We start from the raw sequence: 17,905 nt of genomic DNA, 5'->3' as shown, positions 1-17,905 counted from the left end.
ATAGATGTTTGCTGCCAGGTTTTTAGGCTCACTTAGAAATCTATTCATGACTCAGGTGTTTTTATTTTTAGAGATGGTACCTGATGTGCAAGATTATCTTTCAGTCTCTACTGAATACATTTATGCCTGGTACTGTTGATAACCTGGTTATTAATCTATTTTCTGAAAAGATCTTCACATGTTCCCTGAGAATACCTAGGAACAAGGTACCATCTACAGTAATAATCTATTTACATGTCTGCCTGTCTTTACAAGTGAACTGAGGTCCTCCAGGGCAGGACCTAAGTCTTACTCATCTTGGTTTCCTTGAACCTCATGCAGTGCTTGGTGTACACTGGACTTATGTAATAAAATTGCATGGATAATTGTCAGACTTAGAATACGTCCCTGTGATACAGTTCTTTGCATAAATAAGGGACCAAAGAAAGCTGTTTTTTATTCCATTTATTGCTCTTATCTAAGGATCTCTTAAGTAGACAGATATTCATGATTCCTTTGCTTTGTTTTTCTAAAAAATACATAACCCAGTTACTGGGCTTCTGATGACCTTTTTGGCCTTGTGGTTTTAAATCAGTGTATGTGATCAGGGGTTCAGGACATGGCTTTGCAGTCAGACAGTCCCAGATTCAAACTCTGATTCTAGAATTTTCTGCATGACTTTGGGTAAATTACTTATCTCCCTAGATCTCAGTTTGCTTATCTATGAAATGAGGATGTAATACTAATACCTCATTTGTATTAGAAGGATTCTTTGGAATAATGCATAGTGCCTAGCACATGACACTCAAAAATATTAAATAGTGTTATTAAAATGAGCACACACAGATACATTGTGTATTACATTTTCAGCCTTTTACTTATTAGCCACTAAAAGTCAGCAAGTGGCAACCATGACCATGTTGATCATTCACTTTTCCAGCAAACATTTTGATTACATCTGATGCCTAACATCTTCATTAGAGACAAGAGGCTATTTAAGAACGGCTCCATAAATAGTAGCAATTACAAATTGGTTTATTGCTTTTCCATAGCCTGAAATCCTCGTCGAGCTGTACTTAAAATCTGATGAGAACAGTGTCCATCAGTTTAAAGTAAATCTTTGTATTAGAAACTGAGACATCCAAACACAAGAGAATATATGCTGTGTGTTTCCATTTACATAAGTAGTAGGAAATTATAGTGACAGAAAGTAGTTAAGTGGCTGAACAGGACAAGGGATGGAGGGCTCAGCTTGCAGAGGAACCTGAGGATCCTTTGGGGAAGGGGTGACAGTAGTATCTGTCAGAACTCATTGACTTGTGTACTTTAAATGGATGCAGTTTATTGTATGTGAATTATACATTAATAAATTGATTTTTTTAATGAGGCATTTTTATGATATATTTTATGTAGTAATTTGCTGATAGTTAACGACCACTAAGTAATAAGCTTAAAGATATGTGCTTAACCAAATTCAGGCCTGCCTCTGCTCATCTCCAGTAACATCCTGCTTGTCTGGAGGTCAGGCTGTTGGCAGCCTCAGGTCTCCAAAATCTGGCTGAGAGGCTGGAAATAAGAAGGAAATGCCTTTGAGTGGCTGGGTAGCCACCCAGAGCCCATGTGTTTATTGCACAGGAGTGCTCGGTAATCCCATTAGAGTCTATTTAATACAGCTTTATGTAAAATATCAATAAATCCTCCTTTTTCCAAGCTTACAGCAGATTTAAAGTAGCAAATTAGTAGGTGAACACAGGTGGTAACCTGCAAAGAGGATTTTAAAAACAAAACTAGAATCAGGAACCAGTAGCTCAGTGAGGGGAGGCAGTGTGGACCAGGGAGAGGCAGCCCAGGGCACCACAGTAGCCTCTGGGCTGTGTCTGTATTCAGATACTCACGTTTTAGTATTACATTCATGATAATAAACCTGAGTCTTCAAGAACAATGTTAAATTACAGTCTGTATATGATGCTTAGAATTGCATCGTTTATACAGAAATGATTAAATAACAGCATTTTGTTGTTTAAAGGAATTACATAGTAGGAATCTGGAAAACATGTCTCTGAACATGTAGGTTTGTGTTTGTAAACAAACACACACGTGCGCACGTATAGAACTCTACAAACACTTGCACACATACAGAACTCATGCTTTTTTAAACTTCTATTGTAGTGTGACTTTTTATCCTGAGCTAGTAGACTCATGAAAACAAGATTTTTAATAAAGTGAGACTGATCACCAACTCTTGAATAAGCCAAATCTATTGCTTATTGTACAAATATATTGACTGTTTCTGGACCTACCCTGGTTTTTAAAAGATTATAATGGGTGTAAAATACTTTTCTGTAAGTAAACATATGCATTTACTTGTTGGCTGGACATAACACTTAATATTGTTTCTCTGATTTAATAGTAAAATGAAAACAGGGTAGCACAGTTATTATAATTGGCTCACTATGTTAGAAAAATTGTTTTTCATTTACTTACTCAATATGGAAAGCAGTTTCATGTAATAAAGATCGTCACACCAAAGCATTATAGCTCTGTAAATGACAAACACTATATCATGAGAATTATCACTGTTTTGAGAATTATGCCTAACAAAACTCTAGTAATCTGCTTATATTTTGGAAATTCTATGTTACATGTATTTTTTTAGAATACTTTTTGTCATCACATTTAGCTGGCCAACTAGAGGAAAGTGGTAAAGAAGCCCCTCCTAATTCTATTCATCCACCACTTACTTAGGGCCTAATATGTGCAAAGCACCACGCCAGCCTCTGGTGCTTTAAAAGTAAAACTGATAACTGATTCTTAAGGGCTTGGGGCTTACTAAAGTGTTTGGACTTTTTCTTTTTTGAGGAACATTAGCCCTGAGCTAACATCTGCTGCCAATCTTCCTCTTTTTTTTTTTTTTTTTCCTGCTGAGGAAGACTGGCCCTGAGCTAACATCCATCCCCATCTTCTTCTACTTTATATGTGGGACGCCTGCCACAGCATGGCTTGCCAAGCAGTGCCATGTCCACTCCTGGCATCCAAACCGGCGAACCCTGGGCCGCCGAAGCGGAGCGCGCACACTGAACTGCTGCGCCACCAGCCAGCCCCAATGGACTTTTTCTTATAGGCAATAATGAACTGTTAACAATGTTCAAGAGGGAAAATGATGTCGTAGGATTTCTCTTGGAATAAACTGGTGGCTGTAGGCAGATTGGGTAAAGTCTGTGTAGATTCAGAAAGCTCAATCAGTGAATAAAAGTTTAAATGTAGAGGGAGATTGAAGAATCTCAGATAATTATGAAATTTGGGGCAAGGTTGAGTGTGGGGGTGGTGGTCGTGTCAGGGGATGTTGGAGGAGGAGTGGTTTTCTGAGGGGGAGAAGGGGTGAGAGGACTGCTAAGTTTGGTTGGGGACCTGTTGGTTTGGCAGTGCCTCAAGAGGCCTGCGAGAACCGGATCCGTGAACTGCTGTTGAAGTAAGAGGCTCCTAGGGAGAGGTTATAAAGTAGTCCTTACTAATGGAGAAAGAGAACTATTTTACTTTAAGCAATGGATGGAGTTTGTGAAATCTTATTTTGTTTGGGGTTGGGGTTTATTTTTATTAGCCTGTCTATTTTACTGTTAGGAGCTTGATCCTCTTAGTTGCTGCATCCATAACCTGAGGCCGTTGGGTGAGACTGGTGTTTCTCAAAATTTAAGCCACGTGGGAATCACCTTGGGATCTTGTGAACAATGCAGATTCTGAATCGGAAGGTCTAGGGTGCGACGTGGGGGCCTGGATTTCCAACACGCATTAACATTACAATCACAAAGCTCTCTTCTGTCTTCAGAGTCTCATCTTTCCGATTTAAGATTTTTGTAGAGTAAGAGAAGCCAGAATTCTTACACTTTACTCATTCAACATACATTTTTATTTCATGATTGGCAGATGAACCAGCAGCTATAGGTAAGGTTCAACAAAGCACATTTTTAACTAATAGCTCTGCCAGGCATTACAGTGCCAGAAAATTGTCATTTTCTCTTCTTTCATATATGTTTGGTTGGGTCATGTGCATTTAATTATGTTAACATGTACTCATTTTTTGAATCTTTCATTTTAATTTAGTTAGCTATCAAATTGAACAGTTGACTGAAATAGGAGGTGTGCTTTTGTGATGCTGCAAATTTGTATGGTACATATACTTTCCTTCTTGGAATGACATTGACATATACTTGCTTAAATAAATTATCCTTGCCAACCTGACTGAATCACTAGTCAGTATAAAACACAATATCACTGACTGTGTTAAAAGTACAAGAAAGCAGTGTGCATTTATTTGTTCATATTTTTGACCATGACATCCATTGACGTACCCCTGACATTCTGTATAATGATCATTGGCTAAGAGATTATGAGAGAAATGAGGAAGGCTGGAGTTAGGGGTTGGGAAGAATGAGTAGGTACAGGAAGAGGGGATGAGTAGGAGAGAGATTTTACAAATTTAAAAATGTAAGAAACTATTGCTAAAAGTAAATACAAAAGAGATTTTTACCAGTGAATAAGCTTTCCCCTGAATTTAAGGGACTTTGGGGTTTGGTTCTGTGGGGCCTCTTGAAGACCGTTTAGTGTGGTGCAACAGGTCCAAGACTGGCCCCACTTATCAAGCCTTTGCTTGGATTTGGTTTCATTACAACGGTTCTGTTAACTAAAGACATAAAGGAACTCATCCACCAGTTCATGATGAAGAAAGATTCAGTGCATTTCGTGGAAGTAAAATTCGAATAAATATGGTTCTGTTGTGAAAGATGGTCATTTATTAACTTAAGTAAAATTCCAGGCATTTCTTAAAAGTATTGATATTTTAAAATGTTAAATTGCTACTACTAAATGCAGTATTTGTAAAAAAACAAAAAATTAACATTATCATTCATTGGCTCCTAAAGACTGTTTTTGAAAAGAAGCTATAACTTTATATCAGGAATGTCTCTCTGTTGTCTTTAATTTAGACAACAGCTTGTCTGGATAGAGTACCCTCACTGTATTTTTTCTTACCACTTTATGGTTATCACACCATTGTTTTTGACATTTATTCTGACTGTAGAGAAGTCTGAGAACAATCTTGCTTTTCCCCCCATATGAAGGTGACACTGTTTCCTCCCTGGTTATCTGAAAACTTCTTTGTTTATTCTTCAAGTTTAGTAACTTAAATCAGGATATATTTAATGTTGATAGTTCTTTAATAAACTTATCCATTAAGCAGCGTGCTCTTTCAGTCTTGAGATTTCTTTCTTTCTTCCCTTCCTGGAATGTTTCCAAAAGGCCATTTCTGAGTAATTTTTCTGTTACATTTGTTGGCATCTGAACTGCAGGGACAATTTTTTATGTTGGATTTTCTTGCTCTTCTGTGTTTATTATCTACTCTCTAATTGATTTACTCTTTTGTTTGTCCTCTGCATCCAGTGGGATTATTCAAAGCTTACTCCATGCCATCAATTTGCTTTTCAGTCTTATCGGTCCTATACCCTACCATTTCTAGTTATTTATTAGATTTTCTAGTTAATATATTAATATTATTTTATAACTATATTAATAATTAATATTAATATAAATATTACTAGTGATATCATTTTGGTACTCAATTTGTTTTTATTAGCCTCATAATCTCCCTTTTCATCTCATTTTAGAAAACTCATCATTGAATTCTGTAATTAAATTTATATTCTTAAGTTCCATAATATGAAACACTTATAAGGTGTCTGTTTCTAATTGGTTTTTCTTCCAGACTAAGATCCTCGACTGCCATTTGGATGCTATATTCTTTGCTTTTATTCTTTAAACACATTTATTATAAAATAAAACATACAGAAAAGTATATAAAACTTATATGTACAGTTTTAAAAATGGATTACATTTAAATATGTGTAAACCTATATAATCCCTACCACATAAGATATATTAATGGTAGTCCAGAAATTCCCAGTGTTGTCCTCTCTGTCATTGTTTCAACCTTTCACACTATAGTTTACTGTTGTGCTCACTTTATTGTTCTTTTTCGTACTTTTCTTCATAGTCTTCCCAGCCATATGTAGATTTCTATATACTGCAGTTGGATTTTCCTGCCTTTGGACTTTATTTAATCGAACCACACTATGTATTCTTTTGCGACTTGTTCTTTTTTCCCAACATTATATTTTAAAAATTCATCCATGCTGTTGCATGTATCTGTTTTCCTTATTGTATAGTATTTCACTGTATTAGTCAGGATTCTCTGAGAAACATAACCAGTAGGATACGTGTGTGGATGTCTATATAGAATAGGATTTATTGGAAGCAGTTGGCTCATGTGACTGTGGAGACTGGCAAGCGCAGATCTGCAGTGAGGGCCGGCAGGCTCGAGACTCGGGAGAGCCAGTGGTGCAGACGATGTCCAAAATCAGTCTCCTGGAGAATTCCTCTTGCTCAGTGAGCCACTCTTTGTGTTCTATTCAGGCCTTCAGCTGGTTGGATTAAGCCCGCCGAGTTATGGAGAACAGCCTGCTTTACCCAAAATTCACTGATTTAAATGTTAATCTCATCTGAAAACACCCTCCGAGTTGGCATATAAAATTAACCACTGTAGTATGTATAGTACAATTTTTCTATTTTCCTGGGAATTTATGTGATTTCTAGGTTTAGATATTTTGGACATTGCTGCTGCCATGTGTGTGTATATATATGTATGTATTTATGTGTGTGTGTGTGTGTGTGTGTGTGTGTGTGTATCCTAGTGCCTGTAATTACTCATATTGTTTGGGATATTACCTAGGAATAGGATTGTATGTTGTAGGGTATGCATATATTCAACTTTACTAAATAATATAAAACCCTTTTGTTAAACAATATGTTGGTTATATTAACTGCTCTGTATCCTTGCTGATGCTTGGTATTGTCAGACTTGTTAAATTTTGCCATTCTGAGGATTTAATTTGCATTTAATGGACTACTCTTTGAGCATCTTTTCATGTTTACCCTCTTGATGTATTGCTATTTTTGTCCATTTCTTTGATTTCTTCCTTTTCTGTCTTCTCTGTTCTCTCTTTCCAGAACTCCTTTTATTTAGATGTCAGACTTCCTGGATTGAGTCTCTATCTTATTTCTCATCTTTCTGTCTTTTTGCTCTTCTTGAATATTTTCTTAACTTTGTCTTTCATTTCTTCTTTTAAGATTTTCATTTATGCTATATTCACTTTTTCTACTTATTTTTCCGTGTATTCTGTATTTATTCCTTTTTTTTTTTTTTACAGCATCCTAATTTTTCTTGCTAAATCCTGTTCAAGAACAGAAATAGGAGGCATCCTACTTCTGTTCCTTTGAGCATGTTGACAATTAAAAAAATTTTTTTCATCTCCTTGCATGGCTTATTTCCTCCAACTTGCTTTGATTCTGTTTGTTTATCCGTCTTTGTCCTTCATGAGGGAGATTTCCCTCAGATGTAAGTGGTCCTTGGCTGACTGCTCTTATTTAAGTTTATTTGGCACTAAAAAGCTGACCAGTAGTTCTGAGAGCTTGAGAGAAACCTTCCAGTTAGAGAATGATGCCTCTATTCTTAAGTCTTTTCAGTTGGGCTGATCAGATTTCCCAGGCAAGAAGCTTCCACTCTCCTGTGAGGAAAGGTACAAGCCTTCTGAGAACGTGGGGCCACAGAGAGATGGAGGTCTCAATCTTCAGTATTTAAAACTTACGCTTAGGGGACCAGCCCAGTGGCGTAGTAGTTGAGTTCACGCACTCCACTTCGGCGGCCTGGGGTTCACAGGTTTGGATCATGGCCACAGACTTAGCACCACTCATCAAGCCACGCTGTGGCAGCATACCACATAAAAGAGAGGAAGATGGGCACACATATTAACTCAGCGACAGTCTTCCTCAAGCAGAAAGAGGAAGATTGGCAATGCATGTTAGCTCAGGGTCAATCCCCTTCACCAAAAAAACCTCAACTTAGTTTTCAGCATGGTACGTGTGCCTTCAATTTTGTCTGGTGTTGCTCAGTTCAGAGTTTCCTCGTTTTACCCTATCCAGAGAACAAAGCTTGTCTTCCACCAGAGTGGGGAAAGGGTGGCGTTGGGGACAGGATTGGAAAGGGTGGGGGGACATCTAACTGCTTCTTAAACAGACCTTCAACTAACCCTTCTTTATCAGCTCCAACTTCCAGAACTGCCTGTGCCGCCTTTGGAGGTTTAGTGAGGCACATTGGTTTACTCCTTTCCTGTAGATGATTTATTCTGCCAAAGGAATGCCATCATTAGTTCACATATTTTAATACTTTTGCCTCATTTTACCATCCAAAATTATATAATAAGATAGACAAAAGTAGTATCCTAACAAAGTTTCGGATGGAGAAATTATTTTAAAGTATTATATAGCTGTGTTCTGTCTTCCTTAGTCTTTCTTAGTTAATCCATCTAAACTCATTTTTTAGTATTTAGATGAAGACCTCTTCATATTCTTGTCTCTGTTTAAACTTCTCTTCCAAGAGTATGTTTCTGATTAGATGAATTTATGAGATATTTGTATTTTGTCATTAGATTAGCTTCTTTGATTCTGGTGAACAATACACAAATATACGGTTATGACAAATAAAGTTTTTCTTGCATGTTGGTTTCTGGAAATAGTTCTAACATTTTATTGTTAACTTAGACTAGTCTGTTTGTATATGTTTTGTTTTCTGTTTGTTAACAGAAAACATCTGTTAGCTTGGAGCTTTCCTTTGAAGAGATGCTTCCAAATACTTTGACTTCAAATCAGAACTAATTCTTGGTTTTAAGGAAAGTAAAGTAAAATCCCACAGGCTATTCTTTATACTTATTTTCATCACTTTGTACCTCCAGACTGAATTTTTTATGCATATGATTTACTTGCTAAAAAATAGAAAGGATGATATTAAGGGTTTTGTTCACTTTTAAAAGCCTAGATGTTAGAATTACATATTTTGAAATTCATCTGAACGCAACTGGGCACAGCATTAAACAGCTTTTTAAAACATGAAAACCAAAACCTGGAATCACTGGGGAAAAAGATGTTTCTAGAAAGTGGTAATTATATACAACAGTAGCAGTTCAAAACAGATTATCCCAGTCTTTCTTTTCTATTTGTTAACTACAGTACCACTTTGGAGAAAACGCATTTTTATTTTGTTGAACTCTATCTAGGTGAGAGCAGGGTCTACACAGTTTCAGACGTGTTCACCAAAGAATGAACAGCTATTAAAAAGCAAGGGCAGAGGCAGATAATAAATATAAGAAAAGAAAAAAAGAAAATTTTCCTATAAAAATGGAGGGAAAATGGTTTAGCTTTAACAGTTTGTACAGATCAGTACTCCGCAGTCTAGAATTCAGCCATTGTCACTAGATCCAGTTAGCGTGTCCTGCTGTCAATCTGGCTATAATTACTCACCTTTCTCCTTTGAATTCAGAGACCTAACTCCTGAGGCGCAGTGGAAAGACTCCTTGCTTCTCTCCTTCTCCACTCTTTGCCTTCTGTTGTAGTCTCACTCTGTTTAACCGAGGAGTGTAAACTTAGCCAAGGACATCCAGAAGAAAAATTCACAAAGACCTCCTCCTGGCCTTCCGTTGACTATAAAATCAACCTTTGCAGAGATATTCCTGTACAACCAGTGGTACCCATTATTTATTCAACCCCCTTCAGTGCATATTTATTGAATATCTTTTCTGTTTTACTTTATTGTTTGATAACTCCTTCTGTTATTCTCTGCAGAGGCCTAAGCGAGCAGAGTAGGAGAAAGGGAACTACCGTTCATTGAACTTGCTGTGTACTTAGCTTTGACTTGAATATTCTTATGTAATCCTCATAACCATGTAGGGTAGGGTAATGTTATTCCTGTTTTCTAGATGCAAAATCTGAAAAACGATTTTCTCCAAATCACCCAGCTAACGAGCAGCAAATCCAGAATTTAAACTTACTCTGTCTGCGGCCAGAGCCAGAGGTTTTCTGTTAACACATAGGACCCACACTTGCCTGCCCCTGTCCCAACCCTATTTCAGGATGGCAGGGGTGCTTTTGTACTTGCACATGGGAAGATGCTCTAACATCTTATGTCAGCTCAAGTGTTTATGCTCTGAGATCTTATTAAACAGTGAGTTTCTTGGTTTCATAATGTGAGGAAGATATTGAAGTCACTTGATTTCAAGAATCACTGTACAGAAATGTAATTTTTCTATATAAGAACAAGGTTTTTATACATTTTTATAATGGTTTTTTAGAAATCAATCTAAAGATGAACTTTTTAAAATTCAGCTCATCTTGTCTTTGTATTGACTTGTTTTTATGTTTGTCTATTTCCCATTGAGGCTACTGAGGGAACAGGAACGTTATTATGAACCGCCTAATATTTAACAAGGCTCCTGGGGATCTTGTTAAATGTTTGTTGCATAAATGACAATCTGTGAGTGGTGAACTTTTGTAAGGAAGGATTCTTTTTTTGTCCTTAGATTTGGCATCTTCCTTTTTATGGCTCTTTTTCCTAGAACAGATATATCCGTCCCCCACCTTGCTCAAAGATTTTCTGTCCTGTCTTTCAGATCAAGGAAGGGAACATGTCTCTGTCTGTGCTGTGATGCTATTCTCTATGTAACTTCCAAAGTAAAAGAGAGGGCAATTCAGAGTAGGCAAAGAAAGCCTACAGTTCCTTTGGTAAAAATAATGCAATTTTTAAAGAAAAATCAATCATAATTCCAAAGTAGAAATTCATATTCTTGTCCTTTGAGCTTAAGTTTTAATTAACTCGTTATGAGTTATTTTAGTTGTCTGATCAGCTCCCTTGAGACTGGAAATTTGATTGGACTGGAAGTCTAGAGCGGAAAGCGCCAGCTGGGGAGGAACTGGGAACCATGCAGCGGCTCTTGAAGTCACTGAGTTGAGAAAGAGAAAAGGACAAACTTACTTAGACTTTTTCACCCAATAACTTAGAGGTAGCCAGGAAATCCTCCCCTTGGATGGATTAGAAATAGCCACATTGTAAAGTGTCAGAAAGTCTAACCCTAGAGTCCGCTCTTTCAGGCTGACCATCCCAACCCAGGTGAGGCTGGTTCAGCCATCTTCCCTTCTGCCCTGTCCTCTCATACTTCTCGGATTTCAGAAGACAATCGAGTGTCAAATGCCTGGCGCCATTGCTTGGATAGTCTTTACTAAGTGCCATGCTCATTGTGGAAATGGCCACCGTAAAATCAGAAGCCCCTGCAGGAGTAAAATGGTCTCATCTCTCATTGAAATGCCTCTGAATACAACTGAAATATAAAGGGACTTAGTGTTAAACAATGCTATGAGTGTTTATTGTTGTAAGAACATTATAAAACTTATAAAGTGGCTTTTCCTGTTTACTTCTCAATGACGGATAATGTATATTAACAAAGAGGAAATAATAAAAGCAGTATATTAAACTGAAAAAAAACTTTTATATTTAACTTTGGTGTAGAAATTTTACCTTCCAATTTTTTACGCTTACATTATAATGAAAATTTACTTGAAAGAAATATGTCTTTAACATTGGAAGAAAATGGAGAATGGGAAAGTGGAATTAGGTAGATCATTCACTTGAGCGTAAATCAAAATTTAATTGCTTTTAAAGAACCAAAAAGTGGATAAATTTTATTTTAGAAGAAGGACCAGCTGAATAGAATGTTGGGTTCTAGATTAAATAATTATTAAAGTCTAATTTGAACTACAGAAACAGGGTTACCTCAGACAATTATTTAAAAAATATTTTGTTTTCTTTTTTAAGGACATTAAAAGTGAAATCTTAAGTTGTTTCTAACTCCTGTCCTTCTGGAATATAACCTATACCAGAATAATATTATTGCATAAATTTGTAGTCCTGTTTAAACACTTTACTTAAGCAGCTATTATTTTAGTGTTTTTGTTCATCTCTAGTCTGTGTATTTTTAACAAGGAAATTAAATATATCCTTTCTGATTTATTTAGATTTTTGGGGGTTTTTTTGAGGAAGATTAGCCCTGGGCTACCATCTGCTGCCAATCCTCCTCTTTTTGCTGAGGAAGGCTGGCCCTGAGCTAACATCCACGCCCGTCTTCCTCTACTTTATACGTGGAAGTCCTACCACACACAGCATGGCTTGCCACCTGGTGCCATGTCTGCACCCAGGATCTGAACCGGTGAACCCCAGGCTGCCAAAGTGGAATGTGTGAACTTAACTACTGTGCCACCGGGCCGGCCCCTGATATATTTAGTTTTTAATGAGGTTCACTTGGGGCTACCTTTGGGAGACCATGTTACTGGCCCTTGGTGCCTTTTGGCATCAGCTTCCATTAAAATCAGTGCACGTTCTTGCCTTGTCTTTGTGCCAGGACACTGATGCTAGTCATGCCAGCTTGGATTTATTTCTGAACTTTGCTACAGCACGCAAAATAGCTGAAGTTATCGTAAAAATAAACCATTCTCCAGTTTTTAAAGTATGTCACCAAACATGACTCAAAAGTGAAAGCAGAATTTCTGGAGTCCAGTAGTTTATGACTTATGTGCCGTATGTATCGCGAACATTTCTTGCCCAGACTCAACAAGCAGAAGAATGACAGTGTAAAAGGGAAGAACAAGTCCTTGACCCAAGGCTAGAAATAGCAAAAGTGTGTTTCTGTGCCGTCCTGCCCTACTGTATGACTCAGGTTCTGGAATCGGCTTGACTTTAGATAATTGCTAACATCATACTCAGAGGAGCCTTAAATGGGGTTTCCCGTTAAAGGACATGAATTCTGGGCTGTAAAGTACGTTGAATATTTTTATTGATCAACCTGAAGAGAACATGTTCATATAGAAATTTCATGTATTATGGAGTTGACCAGTTGAATATAGAATGTGTTCTAATAGGATGTGAGGTTTATTTTCCCCTGTTTTTCCTACAGGCATAATGAGGCAGCTTAAAAAGATAAATAAGAATACATTTTTCCTTCTAGAGCAGACATCCTTTGGGCGAGTTATTCTTAGTTGTTGCAAGTTCATTCTTTGTGTTCAAAAGTTTAATTTTCTGTATTCCAGACAATTCATGGAAATTAACCACAGTTTATTGAGCAAACAAAGAAGACACACACAAAAAAAAAGCGATAGTTTTTTTTTTCTTTTCAGAAAGAATTCACTTGCTTACTTTTCTTAAAAACATCTTTCCCATTTCATTGAGGCAGATTTGGAAGTCAAACCAGAAACTTCAGGCTCTACTACGATGGAAAACACTTTGTTGGGGAGAAGCGCTTTGAGTCCATCCACGACCTGGTGACTGATGGATTGATTACTCTCTATATTGAAACCAAGGCAGCAGAATACATTGCCAAGATGACGATAAACCCCATTTATGAGCACATAGGATACACAACCTTAAACAGAGAGCCAGCATACCAAAAACATATGCCAGTCCTGAAAGAGACACATGATGAGAAAGATTCGACAGGCCAGGATGGGGTATCAGAGAAAAGGGTAAGCTACCATGAAACCACACTTTATCTTCTTCTGTTTGGGGGCCTTGTAAGAAAGCCATTGTTGCCCGAAGAGATTGACTTCTCCACGGTCAGCTGAGATTGACTTCTCACAGCTTCAAAAGGATATGCGTTTTCCTTAATGTGTAGTTTCTGTGCTGCTGAGCTTTGCAAATTTCTAATTCTTGTTCAGTTAAAATATGTCAGGTATATTTTTGTACTCCTGATTATTTCCTGTTTGATCAGTTTCAAAGTTTTAAAAATATGTTGGAAAATGGCCCCTTGTAAAAAAGTTCAGGGGTTTTGGTCAGAAGCATAACTTATGATCAAGAAAAGATAGTTATATTACATAAGAAATTGAGGAGTTGCATTATCTATCAAAATTACTTTTTTGTTTCCCTTAAAGGTAATACAGTTTATAAATAGCTCTGTTCTTTGGCAGAATGATATATATCCATATTTTTAAAATGTGCATGATTAAATTCACTCCATCAATAACTTATACTATGTTGAGAATCAGTCAGTCTTGAGTAAGAGGAGGATTTCTCTCTTTGTGGCCTCTTAAGACATAATTGAATGAGGAAGGTTTACTTTCTTTAACTATAAAAGACAATTTAAGTTTTTCATTTGTTATTTTTAATTATAATATTTGTAAGGTTAACATCAGAAGTTTTAATTGCTTGGCATTAAGGTGATAATTGTCCCTCCCTCCCCCTCACCTCCAAGAAAAAGAATTTCCTGATGCTTTATATTGTGTGGGATTTAATTGGGGCAACTTTATGTATTCTAATTAGAATTGTGTTAATTCATTCTTAGATTTTCAAGACTCTTCAGTTGCCGTATTAAAGCAATACAGTATTGTATAGTGGTTTGAGCTTGGATTCTGTCACCAAATAGATTTATGTGCAGATTCTACCGTTTTACCAGTTGAATGAACTTCAGCCAGTTACTTAATTTCTCTGTGCTTTGATGCTCTTATTTGTGAAACTGTAATGATAATGAAGTTGTTGTGAGGATTGATGGAATGAGAGAGCACATGTAAAATAGACAGTGCTTGGCACCTGGGCAGCGCTCAATCTGAGTTTGGTGGTAATGTTATTGTAGCAGCCCTGGTACCTCAAGGCCCTGTCCTAAAATACTTCCAGTTATCTTGGAGTAGTTAGGTACAGAATGGAAATTTTAAATTTTCATTGTCCAGCCCAGATTTTAGTTTCTGGCAGATCTTACTTAGAGTGGTATTTTGTGGCTACAGACAAACCAACATTTTAAATTACAGAGTGTAGAAAATTTGTAGAAAATGGTTTTTTATAAACTCATATTTGTTAGGAACCACAAATTTTTTTTGGAATAACCGCAATCTAGAATCCTAAATGGCATGCTGTATTTAATATGGTTCTTTTCAACTCTCTAACTCCCATTTTCTCACTTTTGGTTATTTTCCATTCTTGGCATTTTTCAGTAATGTTTGTATTTAAATATCTAATACTGATATTATGTTTTATACAAATATGCTAGAATATTCTAAGTTAACGTTTGTGGAATATTTTTTAAAATGTGTACCTATGAGTCTTTTGAATTTGATCAGCCTAATGGTAGAGTAGCCTTTGCTAATGTGTTCTGTATGTACTTTTCAATATCAAGGGATTTGAGCTAAAGACACTCAGCTATTTAACATTGGGCTACTCATTTAACTTCACAGGACTTTAGTTGTCCCTCCTACAAAGTGAAAATAATATTCACAGATGCAAGAGACTGAGGTAGATAATACCCAGAGGACCACTTTTAGCTCTAGGATCCATGATTTCTTATGAATTCTGGCAACATTACATGTTACATTACCTGGATTCTCTTGTGCTGATGGCCAGTGATAGCTACATAGTGAAATAACTGGTTCTGGAAAAAATCTCTCTCCAACAGTACATTATTAAGAATCATTTTTAGAACCAGCCCTGATGGCCTAGTGGTTAAAGTTCGATGCCCTCACTGCTTCAGCGGCCTGGGTTCGATTCCCAGGCACAGACCCAAACTACCCTGTCAATAGCTATGCTGTGGCGGCAGCTCACATAGAAGAACTAGGAGGACTTACAACTAGAATATACAACTATGCACTGAGGCTTTGAGGTGGGGGAAAAAAGAGGAAGATCGGCAACAGATGTTAGCTCAGGGCGAATGTTTCCTGGCAAAGAAAAAAGAATCATTTATTCTTTGCTTCAGACTGCATGCATCTTAAATCTAGTTGGCTTAAAATCTACTCACTCAAAAATAGATTTATTTTATTTACAGGTGTCATCCAACAGGACAGGGATGATGACCTGTTCAACAGCTTGAAACATTGATTCCCTGTCACAGTGGATGACATTTGTAAGTAAAGACAATCATGTTTAATTGATTTAAAATACCTATTGACACAAGTATGGTTTAGTAAATATTTTACCGGGTCCTGAGTAGCGAAAGCCCTTCTGGTCTGGGATTCCTTTTCCGCAGAGGCAAAAAGTGTTGGTTTTGCAGGAGTTAGTATGCTGTCCTAAAGAGGATACTAGTGTTGGAATTAAGAGCTAGATTCTAGTTCGACTGTAGGAGTTGATTTTGTGTGTCCCTTTGGGGAAATTGCTTCACTTCCCTGAGACTGCATTTCCCTACTTTGAACAGTTGGGTTTTGGACTAGATGATCTCCAAGGATCTTACAATCTGTGATCCTTCAAGGAGGGGAGGTGTTTTAGGAAATAATATAGGACTAGAAAGAGCCCCGAAGTGGGATTTGAAAAGTGAGGTCTGGTTTTAGCTTATGGAGACAATCCCCTAGCCTGTCTGAACTTGAGTTTCTTCATGTATGACAAGAGATTTTCTACAAAACACTGATTTTACAGGATTATAATAAATACTTACTGCTGAAAGAGTTCTGTGCTGAAATAGATTTGATAAAAATTGTTTTTTTAAAAAAAAAAACACTTAGCTGTTGCTTTTCTTTAGGCTTCCCAGCTTTGTTAATGGCCTAGTGTGCATTGTGAGTCTCCAAGAGTGCTCTCAAACTTATCTGAGTCACCCTGCCACTATTCAAAACATTTCAGGAAAATAATGTTTCATGAAACCCACTCTGGCAAATTTTGAACCAGATAATCTCTTAAGGTCTTTGCTTGTTGTAATATTGAAGGAGGAAAATTCCATGTGCATTTTTTTTCAGTCCTTAAGGAGTAAGTTGAGCATCTGAGCTTTTGTGGAAGGTTGGAAGGATGGTTTTATGGCCGTAATGTTTTTTTGGCCACAGGAAGTAAATCCTAAAGATTCTTGGTTGTCCCTAGGAAATATGGTGGCCTATTGTGATGGGAAAACTTTTTTTCCAAGCAATATCTATGTCATTTTTCTCATTAACTCTTTAAGTTGCTTCTTCAGTGTGAAATATCGATTAGAGACTTTTAAATTTTTTTTTTTTAAATGTTGAGAGACATTTAGTCATGAAATTGCAGCATATTGAAAAGCCAGACTTCCTTCTCTTTAAAGATGGCTTAACTTGGGGCCTGCTCAGTGGCGTAGTGGTTAAGTTCATGTACTCTGCTTTGGTGGCCCAGGGTTGGCAGGTTCAGGTCCCAGGCACGACTTAGCACTGCTTGTCAAGCCATGCTGTGGTGGCATCCCACATAAAACAAAGGAAGATGGGCACAGATGTCAGCTCAGCGACAATCTTCCTCAAGCAAAAAGAGGAAGACTGGCAACAGATTTTAGCTCAGGGCCAATTTTCCTCACCAGAAAAGGTGGGGGGGGTGGGGGGGGGGTGGGGAGGCACCTTAACTTTAGCAGCCCAGACTGGCCAAGAAGCCAGCTTTTAGTTACTTTTCTTTTTTAGTTACTTTTAAAAAATTTATCTTGGAACTGTATTTGAATAGTTCCTTCTTCCAAGTAGTGATTTTAATATATTTACTTCAACAGATACTGGACCAATGGCTGAATGCAATAGTTTTTATGATAATTTTACTTGTTAATAATGTGATTTTAAATCCCCAAAAACCATGCTTTAGAAAATGTCTCATGTAGCTGTTAATAATATAAAATGTCAAATAAAACATAGAATTTACATTTCAGAAACTGTACTGTCAGTCAGTCAGAACTCTGAATCTAGCCAGAACCTCTTTACTTCTGGATTGAGTCATCTCAGCTCCAAACCTGCCTCACGTGTGAGGATGAGCTGTGATGGCAGGGGTGTGCAAATGTGCAGAATCACTCTGTTGGTTTTATGAAACTTCGCCCAACCAGATAGGCTCTGTGTGTGTGTGTGTGTGTGTGTGTGTGTTCTTCCTCTGGAATTTGGGGATGAATGCAGTACTTGGCCTACTGTTGGATTAATTGGTTCTTAAGGAATTTCTTTTACATTTAAATTCCATTACTTAAAGACTTCTTTGGGGATCATCAGACTGCATACGTATTGAAAAGCCTTGTGAAATTTCAAGTGGAAATGTAATTGGGGCCCTGCCCAAAACTGCCATAAC

General features: G+C 37.2%; 1 protein-coding gene across 3 annotated transcripts in view; it reads left to right on the top strand.

The window, feature by feature from the left end:
* CHN1 (chimerin 1) overlaps window positions 1-17,905 on the top strand; it is a 182,808-nt gene that overhangs the window by 94,279 nt on the left and 70,624 nt on the right. For 2 of the 3 annotated variants that reach the window (XM_070508138.1, XM_044768685.2), the window contains one exon: window positions 13,137-13,425. In XM_070508138.1, the coding sequence (XP_070364239.1) occupies window positions 13,137-13,425 (289 nt within the window). Of the gene's footprint in view, window positions 1-13,136; window positions 13,426-15,712; window positions 15,786-17,905 lie in introns of those variants that run through there. The other variant, XM_014851652.3, reaches the window with a different exon arrangement.

The sequence above is a fragment of the Equus asinus genome, chromosome 4, assembly GCF_041296235.1.
Source record: "Equus asinus isolate D_3611 breed Donkey chromosome 4, EquAss-T2T_v2, whole genome shotgun sequence".
Taxonomy (NCBI): domain Eukaryota; kingdom Metazoa; phylum Chordata; class Mammalia; order Perissodactyla; family Equidae; genus Equus; species Equus asinus.
The sequence above is the reverse complement of the archived record's forward strand: the minus strand, read 5'-3'. Positions and strand labels throughout refer to the sequence as shown.